This window comes from Eulemur rufifrons, chromosome 16 (assembly GCF_041146395.1).
Source record: "Eulemur rufifrons isolate Redbay chromosome 16, OSU_ERuf_1, whole genome shotgun sequence".
Lineage (NCBI taxonomy): Eukaryota > Metazoa > Chordata > Mammalia > Primates > Lemuridae > Eulemur > Eulemur rufifrons.
Window position 1 is genome coordinate 80,722,592 of NC_090998.1, and position 14,944 is coordinate 80,737,535.

The 14,944-nt window shown below is 49.3% G+C and overlaps 1 protein-coding gene across 2 annotated transcripts in view; it reads left to right on the forward strand.

The window, feature by feature from the left end:
• Positions 1 to 13,743: 13,743 nt before the first annotated feature.
• The window catches only part of CHST11 (carbohydrate sulfotransferase 11), a 250,554-nt gene continuing 249,353 nt past the window's right edge, over positions 13,744 to 14,944 (forward strand). Inside the window, exon 1 of one of the 2 annotated variants that reach the window (XM_069489780.1) lies at positions 13,744 to 13,861. In XM_069489780.1, coding sequence (XP_069345881.1) covers positions 13,744 to 13,861 — 118 coding nt within the window. The remainder of the gene's footprint in view (positions 13,862 to 14,944) is intronic. The other variant, XM_069489779.1, reaches the window with a different exon arrangement.

A 14,944-nucleotide genomic window follows, 5' to 3' on the forward strand; every position in this document is an offset into this window, starting at 1 on the left:
CAAACAGGCAGATGAATATTTGAGTATGAAGCTCAGGGGCTCGGGAGGAGGCAGAGCTGAAGGTACAAATTTGGAAGCCAGTATAGGCTGAGATGTCCCCAGAGTCACAGAGAGAGTCACCAGCAGCACCCAGTCTTCCAAGTGGGGGTGACCTTGCCTTTGCTATGATAGGTAAGCTTCACTGTCCCACAGACTCTTGGACAAAATTTGAATTTTAATAAATCAAATTTCATTAGACGTGTACTGGACAAATTTGCTATTTCAAAAAAACCATTTCATGAATCGTTTCAGGAAGCCCAAGTTTCTTTCTATCACTTTTCCTTCTTTTGCCTGTTTAGTTTGTCCAAATTTGGGTATTTGGTATTTGCAAATTTAGTTTTTTTTTCTTTCAAGTATTTATTCTTGCATTTTCTTTCCTAACAATGAGAGTTTTAATGAGGGATTCATACTACTTAAGAAACATGAAATTATAGCATTGGAAAGAAGATTTCTGGTCCAGACACCTGCCTTGAGTGAATTCCATATGAAAAATCCTGGAACTAGAGCTGGCAGGCACTTCTGAGTTCCTCTAGGTCAATGTTTCACAGGCATCAATTTATGAAATGGCTCCAGATTTCAGGGAATTTTTTCCCACTGGCCAAACTTTCAATGCTGAAGTTATTTACTTTTGACCCACCTAGACACAAATGGACAAACACAAGCTTTATTCTCCACGGTCAAGCTGAAACTGTGAATTTTTTATGAATCCGTATGTAAATATAATTCCTTTATGAGGATTTGTAGATTTTATTAAGGGTAATGAATAAAAAAGGAAAGCTTAATAAAAAATTCCTAAGTCTACTGAGGAATGTAATATATGCTCAGCATATATTTGTCTGAAGATATAAATTCAACTCCAAGCTCTGCCATTAACTAGCCCTCTCTGACTCAGTTTCTTTGTCTGTATAACGGATATGCTTACTCCAGTGGCTGAGTTGTCAGGATATAATGTTCACGAAAGCATGTTTATACCGGAAAGCACCATACAGATGCAAATCATCGTTTCTGGGATGAAATGTGGGAGATAGGAAATTTCACTCGCATTTGCAGTCACCTGCACCGAGCCTAGGCTAGGAGGCTTCTCCCCCAGAGAAAGAAAGTTTCCATCTAGAGCAAACAAGGTCATTCCTTGGGTTTAGATTTTGAAGTAGCATTGAAAGCCAGGCAAGACAGAAAAGGATTTTCCTTACTTCTTTAGCTCCCATTCTGGTCCCACAGTCCCATTATGTGACCATTAGGTTATATAATGTGTTAACACATTAACAACAGTAGAACCGGCTGCCTGGAAGCTGGAGTTTTACTCTGGATATGACGTTGTGGCTTTAAAGACATGGGAAGCCACGTGTTCCTACCTCAGTGGACTGTGGGGAGGAGAAGAGAGAAGGAGGCAGAGTGAGCAGAGTTCAAATGCCAGAATTCTTGTACCTCCTCTCCCCACCCCCCAACCTTGGGACCAAGCCACAGAGGGGCGATTGGGCCCAAGGGGCATTTCGGTCACTGGGCAGCAGGAGTGTCATGCCAAATTTCCCCACGGGCACCTGGGGGGAGGACAGAGAAGTCCCTGTGTGGTCACATCCAGTGCAGGGTGGTAGCATTGGTGGAAGGCAGTGTCCGGTTGGCCAGACAGGCTGCCACACCCCTCCTGGCTTCCCATGGTCTGCCCGGGACAGGCAGGGATCCAGAAAGCAAATGGCCTCCAGCAAAATCTAGAACCTATTGTGACTTGGTGGCACCAGTCTAGGGATCAGGAAGACACCTACAGAGCCCCTGTGCAGAAAAGGGGGGCTGCCTCCGGGGGAATCACCCTGGCACTGCTCTGGGTCCGTGTGATGTGGGTGGGGCTGACCCCACTTCTGGCTCCAGGATAAGACATGCTCTCCGGGCTTGGTCACTGAGAATGCCACATTCTCTGGTCACCGTGGCTAAGGAAGGGTGAGCAGGGCCCATGGGAATGCAGCTCTAGACTCCTGCGGGGGCTGTTAGGAAGGAGGCGAGCTCTTTGCACAGTGGACAGTGAAACAAAGGACAGCCTGGAGGCGGCAGCCACCTGAGAGTGAAGACTACACAAAAGGAAGCTCCTCGGAGGGAGGGCTGGAGAGAGGCATTGTCCTTAAGTCACAGCTTGAAACCTGAATTCCGTCATGTCTACAGCCAGCTTGAAGATCCTAATTACGGGAGCCGATAAAGTCCCTTTTGATTGAAACTAGTTGGAATTGGAGTTCTGATCCCAAATGTTCCTGACTCACATAGTTGCAGGGTCAGGGGCCACCTAAATGGGATTATTTGATGACTGATTTTGTTGAAGTTCAACCCTACGGAGCATCATTCAGTACTGCTCAAAAGAAGGCATGTTCTTATCCAAATGGCACTGAAGTTACAATTAAAACCAGGGAGGAACTGTGAGTCCTTTGTTCCCTCACAGAATGGTCCTGCTGAGAGTTACTACTTCAGTTCTTTTTACTTAACAGATCCTGACCCTTTACATTGGTGTGTTGCTTTCTCAGGCTTCATCTCACGCAGCTCTTGAGATGCAGGGAAGGGAATGGCTTGCTTCAAGACACGTGGTCGCTGGTGGCCGAGCTGGGCTCAGAGCCCTGACCCCTCAGCCCCGGAGCTCTCTGGAGCCTGTGGCCTCAGGCTGCCACGTGAGCACAGTCGCTCCCATTTCCCTGGCTTTGAAAATTCCCTCCCTGCTGTGTGCAATTAGTTCTTGTTGCTCTTCCCTTGCCGATCAGCATTCTTAATTTCATTTTCAGAGCCTAGGTCTAGCATTATCATAAAGAGATTATCTAACAGCCTGAATATTAACAATCTGACGCCACAGGATAAGCTCTGCATCCCAAGGTGGTTGTTTATCCACACCCCCTGTGTGACCTCCTCTTTTTTAAGAAACATCGCTTGGAGAGACACCCTCTTCCTCCCCAGTGGAGGTCATATTTAAAAGGCTCTCCATGAGTTCCCGATACTGATGGCATTGATTTGTCACATCTCCGTGAACCAAGCTCCGCTGACAATTCTAGAGCCGATCAGAGTCAGAACAAGAAGGGATGTTAAGGTTTCCTTAGTCCAGTCCTTGCATTTTCCAGTTGGAAAAGTGAGACTTGGAAAGTCAAGAATGTATCAGAGTTCTTGGTTAAAGGTAAATACTCTGCTAATGTCAGAGGAACATGGATATGTTAAAGGATTTAGGTGATTCACAGGAACTCCACGTGGGTCTGAGAAGCAGGTCTGTGCCTACTCACTGAAAGCAAGAACTCCAGGGGCTGTTGCAGTAAAGACATCGCTATTATTGGTACTATTACTATCCGTAGTGGGCTGAATGGTGCCCCTCTCAAAAGGTATGTCCATGTCCTAACCCCTGGAACCTGTGAATGTGACCTTATTTGGAAAAAGCATCTTTGCAGATGTAATTAATTTAAGGATCTCGAGAAGAGATTATCGTGCATTATCTGGGTGGCTCTTACATCCAATGACAAGTGTCGTGATAAGAGACAGAAGAGGAGAGAAGACACAGACGCAGAGAAGGCCGTGTGAAAACGGAGGCGGCAGAGATTCGGGTGACGTGGCCATAAGCCAAGGAATGCTCGGAGCCCCCGAAAGCTGGAAGAGGCAGGGAAAGACCCTCCCCTCGAGCATCTGGAAGGAGCACGGCCCTGCCAACACCTTGACTTCAGACTTCCGGCCACCAGAACTGTGGGAGAATATATTTCTGTTGTTTTAAGCCACCAAGTTTGTGGTAATTTTTGACAGCTCATATGGATGAAGCTGGGGCTGGTTCCTGTAAACTCCTCACAGCTGCTGCAAGAGCTGGACTCCTCCGCCACCAGCCTTGCCACACAGCATGCTGGTCTGCTTGGCAGAGCCTGGGCGCATGCCCCGCCCTGGCTGCAAGGGACGCTGGGGGTGGGGGGCAAGTTCTGGTTCCCACCTGAGTGGGAAGGACTCAACACGACAAGCAACCTCTACAAAGTGATTTACCTGCGGTCGCTGTATTAGTCTGCTCAGGCTGCCGTAACATAATACTATAGATTTGGTGGCTCGAATAACAGACACTTATTTTCTCACTGTTCTGGAAACAGGAAGTCCAACATCAAGGTGCTGCAGGGTTGGTTTCTCGTGAGGCGTGTAGATGGCTGCCTTCTCGCTGTGTTCTCATGCGGCCTTTCTTCTGGGCACACGAGGAGAGAGAGATCTCTGGTGTCTCTTCCTCATTTTATAAGGACACCAGTCCTCTTGGATCAGGGCCTTACCCTCACAACTTCATTTAACCTTAATTACCTCCTGAAAGGCCCTATATCCAAATATAGTCCCATGGAGGGTCAGGGCTTTTTGGGAGGACACAGTTGAGTCCAGAGCAGTTGCACAGCCTGCGGGAGGCGTGCTGAGACTCGGGCACAGGCCTCCTGGCTGCCAATCCACCTCTTAGCTCAACTCCCATCAGATTTGGGCTGGGTCACAACGCATCTAGAAAAACAAAGGTATTTTAAATAGCAGAATGATACTTTCCCTCCACTGGCCTTTGATATCTTCCATTTTTAACTTCTTGCCTGGTAGCAAGAGGCCATAAAAGAATGGAAAATAGGCCAGATCCCCTGAGATACTGGCAGCCCAGCTATAGTTTCTGCTTCTTCATCCTGCCTTGTAATCTGTATATTCAGAGTTCTTAGCTGCAAGCAACAGAAACTATGATTTCAACAAAAAAGTAATTTATTGAAAGGGTCATGGATAACTCAGAGAAGTGCTAGGAAGGCTGGGAAATAGCTCAAAAATCAGCAGGAAGAAGGGAGGTCGGCAATAGCCAAAATCATAGCACACAACCAGCCCAGCGAGGCCATCATGGCCACAGCCATTGGATTTTGCTGCCGCCACCACTGCAGTGGATTCTCTGCCAGTTCTGCGTCTTTGCATCACCAGCTCCTGTCTCAATCTGTGCCGTGGGTGCCTCTGATTGGTCTGACTGGGGTCTGTGTAGTCCTCACAACAAATCTGAAAGTGTGTATCATTATGCTCATCTTACAGATGAGGAAACTGAGGCTGCAATGTTATGTGACTCACCAAAGGCAAATTCAGGTCTGCCTGACTACAAAGCCCACTCTCCCAGGAACCACACTGTGGTGCTCCTGCCCCATTGCTGGGACAAAGAACTTCCAAAGTGTACTTCAAAGAGATTGTTCCAGTTGCTTCCACAAGCAACATATGGGTGATTTCAGCATCCTGGGAAATGTATCATTGAACAAAAATCTTTGCAAAATTTGCTAGACTCATCATTTTCCTTTGACGTATAAGAGTTACATTCTAGATGTACATTCTTAAATATTCTAGAGTTACATTCTTAAATAGTCTACAAATATTTAACAAACATTTCTCAGTCTGCCCACATAACACAAGGGATTGTTTTAGGGAAAAAAAATCTGTAACGCTGAATACTTAGATAATTCCTCTTTTTGGACTCCCTGCCACCTCACAGTACTTTGGGTCAGCAGGTTTATAGAGAGCCCTTTCATTTTCAGAGAGAGTCACAAACAACTCCGAGAGGCAAGACAAAGGTGAGAATTGTTCGCTGCCGTCATTTACACAGACCCATCTTATCCTTCCTTCTATACAACTATTTGTGGGGAGGGAGAGCAGGGGGACAGAGGGCTTTAAAAAGATTTGACCTGCATGAAGGAAGGTCTCCAAAAGTGAGCAAGGCTGAGGCCAACGCAGGGAGAGCCCAGCTGCCTGGTGAGAAAGTTCTCCATTAACTCCTTGTTGCCACCCCCAACTCCCCTGAGCTTCTCTGGCCTTTGTGCCCACGCTCCTTGAAGGGTTGATCTTCATAAGAAGTCTGGAGAAAGTGCTTAGCTAGATTCCGTAGGACACAGAAGTATGGTCCATACTCTCCTAAACATGGGCCTTGTGGCCATATAACCTTAGATCAAATCCTACCTCTGGCACTTCACAGCTTTGGCAATGTCATCAAGTCCCTTGATCTTTCTGAGGCTCAGTTTTGCCATCTGTGTAAGGGGATACTCATACTGTCCTTGTGTGATTGGTATAAGGATCAGTGGTGGTGTATGTGGGGTGCTTGCTGGAGTCTACCCTCCAGCACGTATGCAGTAAGAGGCCAGGCTAATGGATCAGGGAATTAATCGGCAAGTGCTCGTGGTCCAGCATGTGGTCAGCGTTGCACCAGGTTCTGTGATCGCAGGTCCCAGCGATCAACCTGCATGAGCTCACGTAGTGCGGCCAAGGAAAGAGGGCACGGCTCACAAAATGACTCTGCAACTCTTCATGGCAGTGTGGAAGTGCTGAATTATAGAGGAGTGGCAGAAAGATAACTCTGTAGGCTGAAATAATTAGGAGAGGCTTTCTGGAAGAAGTAGGGCCTTAAATTGGGTTTTGATGATTTAAGATTCTTTTATTAAACAGAATATTTTTTCCTTCTGAAAAAGAAAATAGCAATAGATTTTTCCTTTTTAAAAATATTATGCTCTTTTAAAAATACTTAGGCAATACAGTAAATCAATTAAAAAATCTCACTACGCAGCAATACCTACTATTAACCCTTTGTTGTATAAAATGTGTATATATTTGTATATAAATTTAAGTATGTTTGCTTATTTATGCAAAAACCAGAAGCATATATACATTTTGTGTTGTATTACCTTCCCAGATTATTATTATCATTATCCTTTCTAGTGGCTGTAGAGTGTTCCATTGAATGGAGGATTTATAATTTGTTTAACCAAATCCTTACTGTTGAACATTTCCTTTATTTTTAGCACAGGTAGGTACATGAATGCTTCAGTTCTACTAATCAATAACTTAGTGATTTTGGTCAAGTTGTTGCTGGACCACTTTCCAGAAATGTTATAAAAGTTGTATCAATGTATATGTACTTCCACCATCAGTTTATAAGGGGTTCTCTTTCCCCCATGCCCTTCCTAGTACTGGCTACTGTCAATATTTTACAGTCATTGCCAAGATTCTAGGTAAAAATGATAGCATTCATTTAATATGTATTGCTAGACTGCGCTGTGTTAATCCCTGGCAATATAGACATGGTCCCAGCCACCCCCTCGCAGAGCTCAGAGACCAGCAGGAGAAGGAGTCATGAGACAAGTCATTACTGTGAGCTGTGATGATTATAATTTGCATTTCTTTGATTATTCAGTCAGGTCCTTAATGAATAAAATAATACAGGCCCACTGAGGTTTTGCAATGATACGATCTCATGTTTCTCAGTGGACCAACCAGGTAGATGTGCTTTTCTGTTCCTTTTAACTCACGGAACAACACAGATGGTAGAACAATACAGAACATCCTGGCCTTGCCTATGAGGATTAAATCCTTATATGGCATGCTTTAATTGTACAACTTGGGATAAAATAATAATAATAATATAAAATGGCTGGAAGAACTTGATGTCGGTATGGGTGAAAAATGGGCAAATATTTGAATATCCATTTCATAAAGGAATTTGTGAATGATTGACAAACGCTTGAAAAGATATTCAGCATCACCGGTCATTAGGGAAATATAATTAAAACTATAGTGAGGCCGGGCGCGGTGGCTCACGCCTGTAATCCTAGCACTCTGGGAGGCCAAGGCGGGTGGATGGCTCAAGGTCAGGAGTTCGAGACCAGCCTGAGCAAGAGTGAGACCCCGTCTCTACTAAAAAAAATAGAAAGAAATTATCTGGCCAACTAAAATATATGTAGAAAAAAATTAGCCGGGCATGGTGGCGCATGCCTGTAGTCCCAGCTACTCGGGAGGCTAAGGCGGTAGGATCGCTTAAGCCCAGGAGTTTGAGGTTGCTGTGAGCTAGGCTGACGCCACGGCACTCACTCTAGCCCGGGCAACAAAGCGAGACTCTGTCTCAAAAAAAATAAATTAATTAATTTAAAAAAAACAACTATAGTGAGATACCACTTCACACTCAGTAGAATGGCTAAAATTAAAGAGACTGACAACACTAAGTGCTGGTAAGGATATGGGACTCTGTTATCTTGCTGGTGGGAATACAAAAGGGTATAGCCACTTGGAGAAGAGTTAGCCAGTGTCTTATAAAGTTTCCTGGGTATTTATACAAGATGAATTATATGTCCATAAAAAGACTTGTATGCAAATGTTCATAGCATGATTTTTCATAATAGCTAAAAACTGGAAACAGTGCAAATGTCCATCAACCAATGGATAAATGAGTTGTGATAAACCCATGCTAAGGAACACTGCTCAGCCATAAAAAGGATATCAATATTGATGCCTGCAGCAAGATGAATGAATTTCAAAATAACTTGGTAAGTCAAAGAAGCCAGACATGACAGACTACATACAGTGTGATTCTACTCGTAAGAAATTCTAGAAAAGGCAAAACTGTAGTGAAAGCAAGATGATCAGTGGTTGCCTGGGGCCAGGGTCTGGGCCAGGGATCAACTGCAAAGGGGCAAGAGGGATGGGGGTTTGTATACACTTGTATACAATTGCCAAAACTCAGCAAACTGTGTACTTTGAATAGATTTTATTTATGTGTATTTACTTACATAAAGCTGGGAGAAGAAACATCAGAAAAAAATCTGAACTTTGTTGGCTCTTTTAATATGTACTTTCTACTTTAGTGTTATTTCTGTCTTGAATTACAAATGGCAGTGGTGTATCATAAGGTTCCCGGTGCTCAGAGGTTCCTAGTGTCTTAATGTGGCCCTGGCACAAAAGCCTGGGTGGCCCTCAGCCCTTGTGGTCACATGGCCACCTCCAAGGCATCTGCTTGTCTCTGTCCTTGAAGCTCCCTCAGGTCAGTGGTCCTGCGACTTTTGCACCATGTTTAGGGGACTGGAATCCTGGGTGACACTGAGGCCACTGTCCTGGTCTCCAGCCCCCCGTGGTGCCTACAGAGCACCGTCTGCCTCCCAGAGCAAAGGTGGCAGGGCACTCACACTTGCCTTGACAAACCCCCCTTCTCTCCCTGCCATTATCTTTCCCATGGTGTCAATTTTTTCTCCCAGAAAGCCTTCGTCAAATCCCTCAGGCAAGGTAGCACAAAGCCTGCTGGAAGTGGAGGGGGAGAGGAGAAGTGAAAAATACCAGGAGAACAAACACAAATGAATATTTCAATAAATTACCATGCCATGAATGTCTAAGTATGCTCGGGAAATGCTAATGTTGTAAACGGGGAGTGGCAAGGGGCGGGCAGGGGCCCTGGAAGGCCAAGTAGAAAGAGCTGGAGGACCTGGTGGGAGGGGGGGGTCACAGGCCACAGGAGGGGCTGGCAGGGGTGAAAAGAAAAAAATCACAGTGAAAGCCCCTGGCAGCCACCGAGCCCATGTCATCCTCTCCCATGTCCAGTGAGGCAGCTCCAGAAAGTGGAGTTCAGAGAGGTGAAGTGACCTGCCCCAGGACACACAGGCTCACCTTGCCTGTCTGCGCCCACAGCCGACAGTCTGGACTGGGGTAGAGGAGCTGGGGCCCTGGGGCCCTGCCTGGCTTCTGGCTTTGCGACCTCAACTTCACCTCTGCCAACACCAGCTGTGTGACCCTGGGCAGTATTTCACCTTTCTCAGCCTCAGTTTCTCCCTCTGTAAAATGAGGATAATACTGGCCACATCTGGAGGTCTGTGTTGAGGGACGATACCTAGAGCGCTTGGAACATGGCCTGGCCCCAGAGGGCCCAGTGAGCCACCAGGAGTGCCAGGGAGTGGGGCGCTGGGGTGGGTGAAGAGTGAGGAGTGGAGGGCTTCCGAGTCCCCTAGATGGAGTTTGGGAGTTGACGAGGCAATACCAGCTGAGAAATATTTGAAAGGGATGATGAGCAGCCCCAGGAACTGATTTCTGGGCTGTGCCTGGACACAGGGAGGTAGGTGGCAGGGGCCATCTGAAGGGAGCTGGAGTCGGCCTAGGGTAGGGCCCTAGGGAACAGCAGGCCTCTTTCTGGGAGGGAGTGGAGGCCGAACCTGGGTGAAGGCACAGAGGCTACATCAGCAAGCACGACCAAATGATAGTGGGTATTTCTTCCCTCCCTCCTTTCTCTTCTTCTCTTCCTTCTTCCCCTCTCCTTCCTTCCTTATCTTGTCATCTTCCCTCTCTCCTCTCCTGCCCTCTCCCCTTTCTCTTTCTTCTCTTCTCTCTCTTTTTTTCTCTCTCTCTATTCCTTTCTCTCTTCTTTCCCCACCTTGTTCTGAAAAGCCCGTGGAGAAGAGCTTGCTCTCAGAGTCATGTCATGAGTAACCCACTTGTGTATTTGCGGTTTACCTACCTGTAGAAAATTTGTACGCTAAGATCTCCACACGCTGTGGGTAAATGGTTTTTAATTCAACTCCACAAATATTTACTGTGCTCTGGTTAACTGAGTGTCCTTTGTGCTAGACGTGCCAAAGAGATGCAAATGGGCAGAGCCAGTCCTGGGAGCAGCCAGTCTGGGGCCCCTGGCTGATGTTGGCAGAAGACACACCCCACCTTCCCCCCAAGGATGCTAAAGAGCTCTCTGTCTACTAGTACCCAGGGCCCACCTCTCTCTCCAACAAAGTGCAGAAAGGGGCATCGCTGCCAGTTTTGCAAGATCTCAACAAGACAGTACATTGTGGGCATAATCTACAGGAGTGAGGTAGAGCTCGCCCCGCGTGGATTGGAGGGGCTACATAAATATCTGTCGCTTCACTGCCGATGGCACCCACAAGCCAGAATTCTGATTTTGCACCTATTTCTTCCCCTGCTATAAATTTTATGAGATTGTCAACATAAATGGGACTTTCTCCTCAACCAGTTTTTCAGGGCCATGCCAGGCTTTAAAATAGGCAGGCCCCAATTTCATTTGCATGTTGTTGAATGTGGAGGGTGAATTAATCGAGCCAGGTCCCACAACAAGCACAGTGCAGATTTGCAGAAGCTCTCAGGGCAAAAGGGAATTTAGAGAAACAAGGGAGATACGAAGGTAAGATCTGAAAGATCTTGCCTCTTTCAATGTTGCAAGTGTAAAATCTTCTCCTTTTCCCTCAGTCTTACCAATTAACACTGTCCTTTATCTGGTCAATATTTATTATATTATGTAGCACGAGTAAAAGATGTGACGAAGTTTTGTCAGGCTAGGGACAGAAAGAAAGCAATGCCTCTACTTGCAGTTGGGCAATTTATAGTGCAATGAGGTAGATAAGAAATAGAACCTTCCCCCTCACCCCCAGCGTGCGAAGAACATCAGGATCACAGACCATTACCACTGTCATTACCACAGACTGTAGGGTGATCTAACTGAACCTCCTAGTCCAAAAAGGCATCACCTCTCCATCTCTGACTTATTTGTACCTACCACGTGCCAGTCACTATGGGCACTAGACAGAGACAAAGACAACTTGCATCTCCAGGAAGGAGTTCAGCCTACTGGGAACAGTGGGCCAAGAGGGGTTTGGACCTACTGATCACAACACAGAGGAGTGACGAGGCAGCTCCAGGTGAGAAATCAGGAAAGACTTCTTGGAGGAGGTGTAGCTTACCTGTTAGAGTATTACTCCTCATGTGTGGGCCAATTTCTGATTGTAGGAATGTAAAAATGGACCCTAAGCATGGATCCCCACCCTCTCCCACCATGTTGGCCAATTCCATGACCTCCTCAACCCACAAGAAATTAGACTTCTGACCTCTCCCTTGGCCCTGTGACCTCCCAAACTGCCTTATGCATATCCAGGCTTTGGTACAGGTAGCAATGTAGTTTTTGTCCTGTTGGGTGACCTGGGAGCAAATCCCTTCCCCTCCCTGGCTCTGTAAAACAGATGGGACTGACATTCTAGGTAAAAGTTTCTGTAAGTGCTCATCTAGCCGTGCTCACGGCAAGGAATCCCCTGCCTTGGTGCTGCTGGTGGGGACAGTGCAGCTCCCATCCCCAATCTCCTGTCACTCACTGGAGAACAACTTTGACTAGCGCTTGTTCAGCTCGGCTGCCTTTAGCAAGCAACTCGTTCACAAGTGAGTACAAATTAATACAGTACAAACCGGCTTTGCAAATATTGTGCTGCAATTGATTGTCTTCTGTAGTCAAAGGCAAGGGTGCTGACTTTGTTACTTTCCCTACCATGCAAACTGCTGGAGGAGAACTTTGTGGGGAGGGAACTGACTTTGTACAGGTGGTTTTCGCTGCACATGTCTGACTGCAGGTTGTGTCTCTGTTGTACAGAGGGGAGGATAAGGCCCATTACATTCAGCTTTAATAAGAATTTATCAAATGCCTATTTTGTGAGAGGCAATGAAAGATGCAACATCTTGTTTCATTATTAATTGAGGTAGTATTGACTTGATAGTAAGGCATAAAAATTAGCCTTTGCAATAACATTTTTTATCCACACTATTTGCCTGTGTCCACTTTATTGATTGATAAACGACCTAAATGCATGGAATTGGACATTTTAAATCACTTTACACAAGAAGGCAACGCCATCTTTCCATCAACCTGTCAATGCTAAGGCGGGCTTGGTTTTGCCAGAGTTGGATGGACTTGGATGAGGTGGTTTCCTAGGGGCATCTCACATCTTCCCGGCTCAGACTCGTGTGCACTTTGGATAATCTGGAGGAAGCTCTGCCCTTTGGGGAACCAGAGTTTTAAAATCCACAAACCCCTTTTGCCTTGAGGGCTGGGGATGAGGGTGAATGTCCCAGACTCTGTCTACATAAGTCTCTGGGAAAGCTCAGCCTTCGCCTGCCCCCTGAGGCTCATGCAGTTTCCCTAACCTTGAGTTTCGGGCAGCCCTCTTTAACCTCTTCCCAAAACAACGCTCAAACTGGGCTGTCGATGGAAAGAAAAACGAAACCGTTCAGTTACGAGCGTCGGGAAAACGACACTCGCGTCCTGGAGGCTCAGGGCAACTTCCCCGCTACGTCGCCCAGGGATTTCAGATAATCGCGTGCCACCAGAACCCTCCCCCCTCATTCCCCCCTCGGATACCCAGCCCGCTCCCTGCCACTTCCCTCTCCTAACGCTGGCGGGGGTGGGTGGCAGCACCGAGGCGATTTTATTCGTCTTTTTTTCCTCCGGGTTTTGTCATGGAAACGCTGACACAACCTCCAGACGGCGGCCGAGCCCGGCCGGGGACTGAGGGCTTTTGGGACCCTGCGGGAGCGCGGCGCGCGCTCCGCACTCCCCGGGAAACAGCTGGACGCGACCACATCCCGGGCAGAGGCGGGGGGAGCGCGACGCTCCGCCCCGGCGCTCGGCTCCCTCCCTCCTCGCGGCTCTCCGCAGGCGCCCTCCCCTCGCCGGGGGCTGCGAGTTGCATTTGGTAAAACCCAGCCCCGGAATATATAGATCACCGGAGCGCAATGAAGTAGCCTTTGGAGAGCAGGGAGGGGGCCCGTCCGACAGCCACAGCGGCCAGCGCGGCGGCGGCGGCGGCACCATCACCGCTCGCACCCCAGCCGCCCGGCCCGCGAGGAGGCAGCGGCGGCCGCCGGCGGGAGCGGAGGAGGCGGCGGAGCAGCGCGGAGAGGCGACGAGGAGGAGCAGCGGCGCGCGGCCGGCGGGTCCACGCATCTGGGTACTTCCAGACCAACTCCCGCGCCTTCCACACCCCCGCCCGGGCCGGGGGCTCCGAGAGCCGCCGCCAAGCCAGCCCGATCCTCCCGGCGAGCCGTGCCCAGCCCTGCCCTGCGCCTCCCGGGCTCCGGTCCGCGCGGCGGGCTCCTCGCTCCTGCGCCCCGGGCGCGCCTCCCGGACACCCCGGTCCCCGAGGCCAGGACAAAGCCATGAAGCCGGCGCTGCTGGAAGTGATGAGGATGAACAGAATCTGCCGGATGGTGCTGGCCACTTGCTTGGGATCCTTTATCCTGGTCATCTTCTATTTCCAAAGTATGTTGCACCCAGGTAGGGGGCGCGTTAGCGTGGTTTTGTTGGATATTTTCTTCTCTCTCGCGCTCTCGCTCGCTCGTTCCGCCTGGTTTCTGCCGCTTCCAGCCTTACCTCTTCCCCCTCGGCCTCTTCGGGGCTCCTTGCTGCCCGAGTCACCGAGTCGGGATGGGGGGGAGGAGGGAAGGTGTGCTCCCTCCTCTTCTTCCTCCCTGCTACGAGCTGGAGGATGGGACCAGCAGGGCGGTAGTTTTTTTTTTTTTCCCCTCCCTCTTCTTTTTTTTCTTTGTGTCCCTTGTCTGTCTGTCTGCGAGGTGGCAGGGAAAGGTAGAGGTGTGCGGAGCTGCCGGGGGTGAGGTGTTGGTGTGAAGAGAACCAAACTCCCTCCCCGCTCCTGCCCAGGTTGGAGGATGAAAGAGGCCGCCTGGCTGCGCCCGGGCCAGCTGCCTCTTCCTGGTCGGCGGCCGGGGCGGACGGTGCACGCCCGGGCGAGGCTGCGAGTCCCAGCAGCTGCCTGGGAGCCTGGGACTGGGCTCCCACGTGTCCGGGGCTCGGCGGGGAGCTGAGCAGGTGTGGAGAGAGGTTGGGTGCCCACCGCTACCCCTTCGCCAGGCACCGATTGTTTGCCCCCAGGGTCCAGCTCCGCAGTGACCTTGCGGCTGGTGCCCTGGGGCCAGCTCAACCCCTTACCCCCAACCCCTAAGCTGGGGACTCCGAGCTCCTGGGTCACGCTTTAGCCACCGCAGTTTTGGAGGAAACTTTGGCCAGGTCCCGGGCTGACCGTCAGTTTGCATCCCCCACTCGTGGATTCCCAGCACCCGGAGTCCCCTTGGCCGTGTGGGAATAAGCCCCCTTCCTCCGGTCCCCTGTGGCTGAAGGCAAAGTTTCACACCCGAAATCTGGCCTGGCAGAGGGACGAGGCTCGCCGCTTTCCAGGGGCGCGAAGGAAAGTTTGGGACCTGGGGAGGGAGAGGCGCCTTCGAGCGCGGCGGCCGGGGGGTGGCAGCTCGGCGCCGCAGCCCAACAGGTAGAAGCTTCCGAGCAGCCTTCCCCCAACCGCGGTCGCCCCGCCACGCCGCGGTTCCGCTTCCCATGCCCCCC